This window comes from Ictalurus furcatus, chromosome 4 (genome assembly GCF_023375685.1).
Source record: "Ictalurus furcatus strain D&B chromosome 4, Billie_1.0, whole genome shotgun sequence".
NCBI classification, from domain to species: Eukaryota; Metazoa; Chordata; class Actinopteri; order Siluriformes; family Ictaluridae; genus Ictalurus; species Ictalurus furcatus.
In genome coordinates, this window is record NC_071258.1 from 14,999,497 (window position 1) to 15,011,317 (window position 11,821).

The 11,821-nt window shown below is 36.7% G+C and overlaps 1 protein-coding gene across 2 annotated transcripts in view; it reads right to left on the reverse strand.

Annotated features, from left to right (window-relative positions):
• Positions 1–8,485: 8,485 nt before the first annotated feature.
• The window catches only part of nrn1la (neuritin 1-like a), a 36,123-nt gene continuing 32,787 nt past the window's right edge, over positions 8,486–11,821 (reverse strand). The window contains exons 3-4 of one of the 2 annotated variants that reach the window (XR_008385739.1): positions 11,130–11,505; positions 8,486–9,788 (exon numbers count right to left, since the gene is read on the reverse strand). Coding sequence is in view for 1 of the 2 variants with exons in the window: in XM_053623158.1 (XP_053479133.1) it covers positions 11,217–11,505 (289 nt within the window). In the remaining variant the exon portion in view is untranslated. Of the gene's footprint in view, positions 11,506–11,821 lie in introns of both variants that reach the window. The other variant, XM_053623158.1, reaches the window with a different exon arrangement.

The following is an 11,821-nucleotide window of genomic DNA, read 5'->3' on the forward strand; positions in this document are numbered from 1 at the left end:
GTGGAGTGGCCATAAATCTCTGACCCATGTGTGTCTGTGGTAAATATTAGCTTTGGGACATATCTAAGCTACTATCAGATACTGAATCCTAACATTACAAATCCTGAAATTGTGGCCTTTTACTCCACATGTTATCAAGTCACATTTCCACATTCCTAGGGAACATAGTGAGACAATGAATAATTGCTTCACTATTAACCATTTAGTTGTGTCTTTTCTCACAGCCATTTTGTTAATCTGACCACACTGCTCTTATGGACAGTTCTGATTTATAATTTACAGTTTACAAAAAATGCAAGGTAGGACTGAATAATTAATTCATTAATTCACTAGAATTTAATAATTCATTAATTCATTCATCATCCGTAATGGATGGCTCCACCACGAACCACAGTATTTCTACAGTGTTTTGTATATTCATATAATAAACACGTCACCTCAACGTTTGATTAGTAATGAGACTGCAACCAGTTAGTCTCAATTTACTCTTAGCATAATATTTGTGCCCCATTAGATGGGGGTCATTTGGAATACACTTGAAACAAGAGGGTAAAGTCCACATCACTGTAGTGAAAAAGAACAAATTTTCTCTTTACAACAGGTAGACTATCATGTATATGGAGTGAATCATGTATAAGCTAAGCATCTATTGTCTTTTCCAAAATGGTTTACTCACCAGTTCATCAGACAACAAAGATGCAGTGCTTATATGTAAATATAATAATTTTATATTATTGTCAAACATATATTATTACAAGCGGTCTGAGTTATGAAACTGTCAAAGAAGGTTTAAAAAAATACTCTCAAAATGGTGTTTATCAGGAACTAAGGGTTAAGGATGGGAGCATAGTACACTCCGACATAATTACTGTATAATTAAATACAGGTTATGTGTGTTATGTGTAAATATGAGTAAATATGTGTATTCAATACTCATTTTGAAATCCATTCATGCCACACAGATTTCCTTTTTCACGCGCTCTCATATCCCCCATTTCCTCATCTTGCTTTTCCATTAGCTTCCTTCCTGAGATTTTCTCACCTCTTCCCATCCCATCTTTCCCTACACATCAGATTGACCCTCATTCTACCTCTGGTCAATCTACTGCAGAGTGAGACACATGAAAGGACAGAAAGCTAGAGAAAGCTAGACAGAATAAAGGCATTTCCTCACTGTGCAGTTTATTCGGCTTTATGTGCCTATAAAATGAGGGGCAAATTCTAAAAAGTAAACTAGATTCATCCCCTCAGGCTATGTTTTAATAACCAAGTGCAAACTTGTTTTGTTTAGGAGGGGTGGGCCAATCACAGGATTTCCTGAGTGATAGATCACCTTTTAGCTGATTGAATTTAATGAGTGAATGCACAAAAGGATTTTCACAGCCTGAATCCATCACGGCATATTCATGTCTGCACAAATACACAGCTCCACAATGGGGGCTTTTCATGAGAAATCACAGTCATATAAGATGATGGCACAGAGCAGGATGCACCGTTTTAACATCAATCACAATCCAAATACAGCAGACTTGGAATAACTGCTATCTCACACAATGAATACACACACTGAAACACTAAAACACTATTTTAAAAGTTCCTATTAAAACTGTGGTGGTTTGTCAATAGGGGCAGGTTGTGCAGAGCCACACCGTATACATTTCCAGTCTATCTACATAAAGTCTTCAGTCACATCTCTGTATGTTTTAAATTCCATTGAAATACTAATGACCTCTTTTGAGTGACAAAGATTTTTAAAAACCTTGCTATTTGGCAGATAAGTTGTTGTTCCATTGATTTGCTCACCTTTTTATTTGCACAGTCACTGGAATTAAATGTAATATGTTTCTGCAAACAAAGGCAAAATGTAAGTGCAGACAGTGTGTCTATGATGTACAGAACCATTGTGAGATATAACAAAGATTGGCAGAGAGAAAGGGGGATTATAAAGTGGATAATGTCTGTACATCAGAAATACATGTACAGTGCACCACAGTGACCTTTTTACCCAAATAAAATACTGATAAAAAGAACCACTCAAAACAAGCTGCTGTATGCTGGATGAGTGTATGTTGTTGACTCTCAACTGCCTTTTATGGGATTGCGCTAAACATGCATTAGATAGATATTAGCCTAGAGCATAAGTGTGATAGTGTTTTTTCTGCTTAATTTTGTTTGAGGCTTTCGTTATTATTGTCTTTCTGTCACACCAAAATCTACAGTCATGAGAAAAAGAAAGTACACTCTCCTTCAAGTCTATGTTTCCTTTATCAGGATCTAAATAACAATTGTGTGGTCCTTACCATCTTCTATAAACAAACAAATAACCTCAGGTGACAAAAAATAAAAACACAACACATTTCAATATGTAGACTTTTTTCCTTAAAAAAAAGTAGACCAACATTCAGAAACCAGGTGGGGATAAAATAAGTACATCCTTCCTACTTACACAATCATTACTAGAGTAATAAGCAGCCAGGTGTTACTAATTTATATGCACAAGATTAGTGAATCCTAAAGAAGTGTGACTACCTCTATCAAAGCAGAACATTTAGTAGTTTGGTGTTCTGGAGCACTTAGGTGTGTGTCTACATCATGCCAAGAAGAAAGGACACCAGCTATGACCTAAGAGAAGCATTTGTTGCTGCTCATCAATCTGGGAAGGGTTATAAGGCCATCTCCAAACCCTTTTGAAATTCTCTATAGTGAGAAGGACTGTTTACAAATGGAGAGACTTCAAGACAGTTGCCAATCTACCCAGGAGTGGGCATCCCAGCAAATTCAGTCCAAGGTCAGACCGTTTAATGTGTGGAGAAAAACTAAAGAGCTAAATCATGTGACCTACAGGCTGCTGTTAGCACATTAAATATTTATGTTCATGACAGCACAATCAGAAAAAGACTGGACAAGTGTGGTTTTCATGGAAAGGTGGCTATGAAAAACGCCCTTCTCTCCAAAACGACTATGGCAGCACAACTTAGGTTTGCAAAATTGCATCTGAACTAACCACAAAAGTTCTGGAACAATATCCTTTTAGACTGATGAGACCAAGGTGGAGATGTTTTATCACCATGCACAGCACCATGTTTGTCAAAAACCAAGTGTATCTCCACATACAAACTGTCAAGAATGGTGGTGGAGGGGTGATGATTTGGGCTTGTTTTGCAGCCACAGGACCTGGGAAATTTCCAGTTATTGAGACAATGATGAACTCCACTTTATACCAGAATTTTCTTGAGACAAATGTGAGGCCATCTGCCCAGCAGTTTAAGCTGGGCCAAAACTGAGTCATGCAAAAGGACAATCATCCCAAGCACACTAGCAAATCCACATCTGAATGTCCAAAGAACAAAGAAATCAAGGTGTTGGAATGGCCAAGTCAGACCTCAACCCCATCAAGCTACTGTGACAGAATCTTAAAAGAGCTGTGAAGAGAACGAATGTCTTCAAACTTCAAAGAACTGAAGCAATGTTGTAAAGAAGAGTGGGTCAAAATTCCCCCAAAATGATGTGAGAGACTGATAAAGTTCTACAGAAAATGTTTATTTCAAGTTATTGTTGCTAAAGTTGATTCTATATGTTACTGAATTATAGGGTGTACTTATATGTCCCACTTGGTTTCTGAACGTTGGGTTACTTTTTCGGGAAAAAATGACTACATATTGAAATGTGTCGTGTTTGTTTATAGAATTTGGAGAGGACCACACAATTGTTATTTAGACCCTGATAAATAAAAACTTAGAATTGAAGGAGGGTGTGCTTGCTTTTTCCCATGACTGTTCACAAGCAGCTTCTGTACTGAAACACATTCTAACATGTATTAGACAGAAAAAAGACCATAATTTGGGAAAAAGCACATGCTTACTACAGAAAAAGCTTTACAAACCTTAATGTACCAAAAAGATGACCAAGCGACACCAAATCTCTTACACATTTACCTTGTTATAAACACTATCCACTGGCCAAAGAATAAAATAGTAATCAGAAATTAGCAGAATGATAATTTAAGTGTTTTTCACTCTTAGAAACCCATTATATGGAGAAAGTTTAGCACGGCTTAAAGTCTTAAAATAGTGTTTAAAAAAATAAAAACTGTATTGTGTGTTTACTCTGGTTGCCTTTGTTTTATGGTGTATCTTTTTTGAAGATATAAAACTATGAGACAGGGTAAATACAAGATGCTTGAATTTGTCTTTTTGAAATGTAAGTACTGGAAAACCTTGAAACTTTCAAAAAATCACCTAGCAACAAATCTATCGAGTTTTTGGGCAAACCTTGCAAACTTCCCATAGAAGAGAGCGGTCAATACTGCCCCGTAAGCGCATGGTCCTGCTTTCCCACTGCAGGTACACCTCTCTCTCACAGCCGTTGTCTTTAACTTGTGTGTATGGTGATTTTGTCAGATGACGTTGTGGTTATCAAATCAGGATTTTGTCAGTGCAGAGCAGCAGCTTGGAAACGTTGGAAGTGACGGCTGGTAAACATGTAGTGTCTTAATGGGCCGCGGTTCAGTCACTATTTCATACTCATTCCGTTGTCTGACAACAGAAATGAAAAAAATGTGAAAATGAGAACTGCTTTATTGGGAATTCAGCTGTATTAAAATACAGTATGTGAGCACACAGAGTAGTGAATGAATACGTAATGAATATGCTAATTAGCACATGACCTCATCTAGCGACATTTAGTGGCTTTCCCCTGAAAGTTGTTGTCAACAGTGCTCCTGTCACTCACCTGGAGTATACTGACATTATGGTGAAGACAAAGCAATGCCTGGGAAATGCAAATTTAGTCTAGCATGGCTGGAAAAGGTACCATATAAAAATTTGTTGTTTTATTATCATTATAATTTTTTTTTAATTAAAAATAAATAAATAATAATAATAATAATAATGTTTGAAGGACATCTCTTCTGGGAGGCACTGTGGCTTAGTGGTTATTACGTTTGCCTAACATCTCCAGGGTTGGCAGTTCTATTCCTGCCACCCCCCTGTGTGTGTGGAGCTTGCCTGTTCTCCCTGTGATCCGGGGGTTTCCTCAGGGTACTCCGGTTTCCTCCCCAGTCCAAAGACATGCATTGCAGGCTGATTGGCATCTCTAAATTGTCCGTAGTGTGTGAATGGGTGTGTGAGTGTGATTGTGCCCTGTGATTGGTTGGCACCCTGTCCACGGTGTCCCCCACCTCGTGCCATGAGTTCCCTGGGATAGGCTCCATGCTCCCCGCAACTCTGCGTAGGATAAGTGGTACAGAAAATAGATGGATGGATGGACACCTCTTGTATAGTCCTTGAAAACAAAAAAAATGTGTTTGAAAAGTCCTTCAAAGTCCTGGAATTTCATTATGAAGAATCTGAACGAACCCTTATGAGATATACACAAAAACAGAAGAAATCAGGCAAATACTTTTTGACAGCATTGTAATCATTAGAAAACAACCTGTTTGATAGCTAATTAGTAGCTTGCTAGCTAACAGGCTAATTAGACAGCACTCTGTATAAGTAAACAAACTTAACTAAACCATACACTTAAAGGTGCAGGGATGCTAAATCAGTATGACCTTTTTATTAATAAAGCCACTTGCTGCTCTCAAGCATTTTTCAATGTTTAACTGATGTATAGTCACTTTGCATTAGGGAGGAATAAACATGGTGCCTCAAACAGCAAACACTAGAAACATTAGAAATGGTTGGTTCTCAACAGCACTTTTTTAAATATAAAATTATATTTTAAAAAATAAAATAAAAATATATGTGCCAATTTTATTGACACTCAGGGGCTCTTGTGAAGATCGATGGCTTCAAGAATTCTGCTAAATACTGTACTAGAATATTTCAGGTTCAGGCTTGGCCATGGATATAGCTTGCGGCAAAATGATAACTAAAATATTATACCATCCAAATCAATATAAGAATGATTAAATATATATAAATCCATTATTTTGTGATGGTCTTTTGCTCATTTTCATATAAGGCACAAATAATTCTGGAGAACACGGTATAAAGACTTAATGTTTCTGGTATTGAAAGATAACAGAACTAAACTGAGATGTTTGTGTTCAAGTGGAATCTTGCATCTTGTCATTTAGTATACGCTGTATTTGATATAGGAAGACTGATGAAGATGAATGAAACGGAGTAGACTCTTAGTGAACATCTCATCTTTGTTAACTATTTGTAATTTATGTTTTTTTGTTTGTATGTCAGGGGTTGCTGGGAGGATTCAGCAAGTGAGAATTTAATTGTACTGTGTAACAGACGGTTTCCTACTTATGACAATAAACTGTTGAATCTTGATCTTCTTGGACTTTGCATCTCTGAGTGACTTCATAAAAACAGGACCTGGCTAGATCAGTAAGCTGCCAGATTATGCCAGCTATGAGGAGCTGCAGTGAGAGGAGGAAGAGGATGGTGGGGAGGTGAAGAGAGATGGAGGAGAGCAGTAAAAGAGTAATCAAACATGCCAGCACTCTCCCAGATCAATCAGGTAGTGTTAGAATTCAGGAAAGTGGTGTGAATATTAAAGCTCTGGATTGAGGTTGTGTGTGTGTTTCTACCTTATGGACAACTTTAAACTGCCTACTGCAGCAAAACAGTTGGAATCCCAGATAAAAAACGGGACAGAGATCACTGCAAAGTGTTCTTTTTTTCCCCTTTTTTGCCTCTTTCTAAAGAGTTGCCATATGGTAGAAAGCCTCAGGTGATTATTAAATGGTTATTTTTCATTACCTGACTACTTTGTTTTTGTAGCAGAACATGTAAGTGACTCTATGCCCTAGAACAGTGGTTCTCAAACGGGTCAGTGAAACACAGTCAGGGATTATGCTTGCACATTTCCTCAATTGATTGAAATGGGTTTAATCTGAATTTAAATAACTCAAATACAAGTTGAATTATAAGTAATGTCAACATAAACATAATGTATTATTTGCGAAATTTCAGGAATAAAACGCTAATAAATAGCCAAAATAGTGTTGTGCGTATGAGCCTAATATTTGAATAGGATTATATTCAGACAGGGGTCAAGTAAATAAAACAGATTTATAAAACAGTTTTATTAAAACAATTTATTTAACAGTTAAGGTGGTGTGGCGTAACTGCTACGCTGTCTCTGCCATATCACTCCTCAAGAGGTCTCGGGATCGAGCATTACGTTGCAGCACAAAAGGGAAGTGGGTAGCATTGCCGCCTCGCAGCTCCAGGTTCCTGAGTTCAATTCTGAGCTTGCATTACTGTCTATGTGGAGTTCTCTGGTTTCCTTCTACTGTCCAAAAACATGTAATCAAGTCTAAACTGCCCCTAGGTAAAAACGAATGTATGTGTGTGCATGGTGGCCTGGCATCCCACCTGGGGTGAATTCTCCTGCCTTCAGCCCAGTGTTACTGCGGTATGCTCCAGATCCACTGTGACCCTGCCCAGGATAAAGAGTTTTCTGAGGATGAATAAATGAGTTAAAATGGTTCCTGGCTGCAAAAAAAAAAAGTCTGAGGAAACCCTGCATTTGAAGAGTCCAATTAAGATTTCAAAGTATTTCCTCTGTAACATGTTGATGTTCTGATTTTCAAACATGGTTTGTTGCCGTAAACTTCGGCCAAATGTGCAACTTTACTGGATTATGTGTTATTTAATACTACAGAACATATTACAGTAATTTACTGACAACCATGCTGCCAACAAATTACTGTACAACTTACAGACAACTTCTACAGTGATATTATTGTATAAAAATGTACTTTGTTTAAAAAGTAACCTGTTCAAATGACTAATTAAAATTTATGTTACACAAACAAAAAAAATGTAACTAAATATGGAGCAAAATGAAAATTGTCTTTCCAGCTGCTGAACCTCACAGAAAAGCCTTATCTAACTTATCCTAGCATATGTATCTATAATAATATGATACTTTAAAAATAAAGCCCACATGTATTTTCAGTCAGTGACTCTCAAGCAATGATTGTGCCTCTATAAAAATCTGACCCATGGCACCTTTTTGAGCATCAACAGCCTCCATTTGCTGCAGTTTTTAGATGTTAGACACAGTTTCACAATGTTTCACCCAGAAAGCTCAGATTTGCTTCGGAGCCAATTAACGTGAAAATAATTCCTGTTGATCAAGCACCACATTTCCACATTCTCACGTTCCAGTGTGCATGTATGTGGCTTCTCACTCTGTGGTGATCTCCATCCTGCTAACTGTCTATGTTTATGAAAGCAGCTGGGATGCATGAAATATTCATGTCGGCAGAGGAATAAAAAAATAAAAAAATAAAAAAATAAGTATAAGCATTGAAGACAGGAATGCAATATTTCATAGCATTAGCACAGAGCTCAGAGTTCAGCTCACTGTAATCTCACACATCCAGTAAAATAGCAATTCATTGCATGGAGAATGCACCTACATACCAACAGTATCAGAGTGACGCACGTAAATGGAGCATCTGCTGCTGTTACATGATGTGTGTGATATATTTACACAACACATTGAGCAGAAATTCATCAGTCAGTACATTTTATTTATTGTCTCATCAGGTTGTGAAATGTTCATACACAAGGAAAGGGAAAAAAAAAAGACTGAAAGTACAGTATGTATGCTTGGAATATGTTCTAATTAAAATCATTTCGTCTCTTAGATTGTTTTTGAAATGTCCATTTGAAATAAATAACAAGGTTGCAAGCATTGGACAAGCAGTTTCAGGGTCTCTGGTTGATGGCATCCATGTGGAAAATCCCTTTAATCCCAGAGTTTCTGCATAAAATATCCCATCTGATGGACAGTGATATGATATAGGATCTACCTTCAAAGGAATGAGGACAGACTTATAACGAACCCATGCACTATGTGACATCTCCCTTTATCTTTAAAGGACTATCGCCATTGCAAATTCATAAGGACTCACACGAGCCAATTAGCATAATAAGTAATGAGCATTAAGGTTAGAGTGAAGGAGCAGGTCAGTACTCAAACTTTTCTCATGCCTCCATTTCTATTAAATATAATGCTTGTTAGAATATTATGAACTTTATGTGAGAAGGGAATTCAAAGTGTGACTGCAAAAAGTGTTTCCAAAAAAAATAAAGAAAAAAAAAAAAGAATGCTAAAATTTGGATAAAATTATAGATGATGTATAATACAATTCAATTGTTCTGTTGGTCATGTTATACATTTTTAATATGATTAGAGATGATTGCATCAATTTGAGTTCTGAGGTGATACTGACGTGCATCTTTGAGGTACAGTAGTTCTTACATTCACATGTCATTCACTGACCATGAAGCACCAAATTACATCTCAAGAAAAATTAACAGATCTGGGCTCTTCAGAATTACTATTAGTATTACTGTTACAGCGGAAAAAGTGATACATTTTGAATCCTCACAACAACAAAAAAACCCACATTCTTACAGATTCTAATAAGTAACAATATTAGTATTAAATTGCCAGTGAGAACAGTAAAAAGTACAAATCGAATAGAACAAAAAAATGGGTCTCATACAATAGATTTACATGCACCCAAGGTAAAAAAAAAAAAATCTCATAATTCATAACTCATAATTTAAATTGCAGCATTACCTTTTTCCCCGTGTCACAAATGACCCGTTAAATGATTCGTTCTAAACTCCTCCTTTTCAGAGAGCATACTCTACTCTGATTGGTCAGATGTCCCAGTCTGTTGTGATTGGTCTACCAGCGTCAGCATGTGTCGAAAAGGAAACGCCCACTACCATAACGAGTTTCAGCTCCGTCTGTTCGCTAGCAGCCAATGAAGACCAGAGGCGGGGCTTTTTGTTACAAACCTACGTAGGTTAATACAGGAAGTAAGTAAGTCTGGAATTACTAACGACTCGTTTTAGCTGTTCAGAATCGCTTCCTTCTTTTAGGAGTCAATAACTCCGTTTGTCGTGCGCTTTGATTTTATAAACTTTGCAGATTTTTTACATTCACAAACATTTCTATAACACACTACATGAAAGATAATATCTGAAAAACCATAACAGGTGCACTTTAAATGTTGGCTCACAAATATCTAATATTGAATGTAACTTGATGTCTCAGAATATTTGACATACAGTATTTCCCAGAATGAACCACAACATTCTCTTATGTAAATTACATTTTCTTCCCATAGCAGACATTTTTTTTAAATTATACATTGTTGTGAATGTTATATATAAATATTTACACAGAGGGAAATAACAGATTTGTAATAAAAATGTAATATTTTATTCATAAACACGTTTTGCAGAAAAAACATAATAGCACTACATATATTGCTCTGAATAAGGAAAAAAAACCCTGACAATTCTATGCTGTCAAACAAATCCAATTTGCTGTATCCAGTTATTATTAAGCAGTGTTTGCCTAAGTCTTGTTTGGACAAAAAATGAGACTTGTAAAACGTGAAAAGGTGAAATAATATTTGTCACCATCAAAACATCATGTTGTGAAGCAATACTTTATATTCTTTTTCAGATTTTGTGCTATTATTCCTTTAGTGTGGCAGGGTTATACCAAAATCAGTGCTAAACTACCTCACCAATTAGCCCCTGCATGTCACATGACCTGGTCACATGTCTCAATCAGCCTCACCTGTGTCTTTTTTTCACTCTGATTAACACCGGTATGTAAGTTACTTTGTTTCAGTACTTTTTTCTCAAGCTTTTGTTGTTTCTGTTGTCATGTTTATGCGTTACTAAGTATACCATAGTCTTGCTTATGTTTAGCCCTGTATCCCCTGTTTGTGTTTGTGTTTTCTCACTATTTTAGTTACTTGTTTGTATTTTCTTAAAATGAAGTCTGCATTTGCATCCATTGCCTCTAGTTTACACGACATAGTGCTTTTACGCTCTCCAATGTACACGTTATTAAATATTAAATGTAAGGGGGCAAATAATTTTGTAAGTGGTATTTTGTAGAGAAAAAAAACTGTTCAAATAAAACTACACAATGTCTGTGTATGTTTGAGCTCCATGTATTACTTATTGCATGTGCTATTATTTTTAGATATTCCTTTTTGCTTTTTTTCATGAACGTGCCAATCATTATAGAGGGCACTGTACATGTGTAGAATTCTGTTCAAAAGCATGCCTTTTTACAAGCAAACAAAAAAAAAAGAATTATTATTTACAACGTGTTACCTTTGAGAAATGTCAACATCACACACGACAGTCCATTGGTAATTCATTACATTCCACTGCATGTCCCTTGAAGCAGAAAGTCTTGGCTTATATCCACAGGTAGAGGAACAGTAAACACATGCAAGTGAGGAGAAGGATGTTTAGGCCTGGGCTTAAATGACTGGCCTTTCCTTTCAGGGACTCTTGATTGGTCTCATCTGGGTTCTGGGCCCCTGTGTCGATTGCTGATTGGCTGCGACTAGAGCACATGTCATACAGGTTACCTGCAAACTGCATCTTTTTAGACTCTTGTCTCAGGGACTCCCACACAACAGCGGCTTCGTCAGGGCAGCCAGCCATAGCATTGTTTGCACAGTCATGGAAATCATCCCATGATCTGCAACAAGTACAATTCACAAATGATTAGCTAAGTAGGACTATCTCTTATTCAACAAAAATATACCACAACATATGGGAAAATACCATGCGGTACATTTATTACCAATATTTTGCAATGTACACTATGTGCTACAGCAGTACGTAAAATATATGAGCCACAAAACACAAATATAGCCAGGAATTATCCAGGATTAAACTTAAATGTTATTTAATCATTTAAGGTACGATCTACCACCAACCAATCTTTCCATCTCAATAACACTGCAATAATACCTTTATGACAGTTCCACTGGATATATATATGAAACGCACCC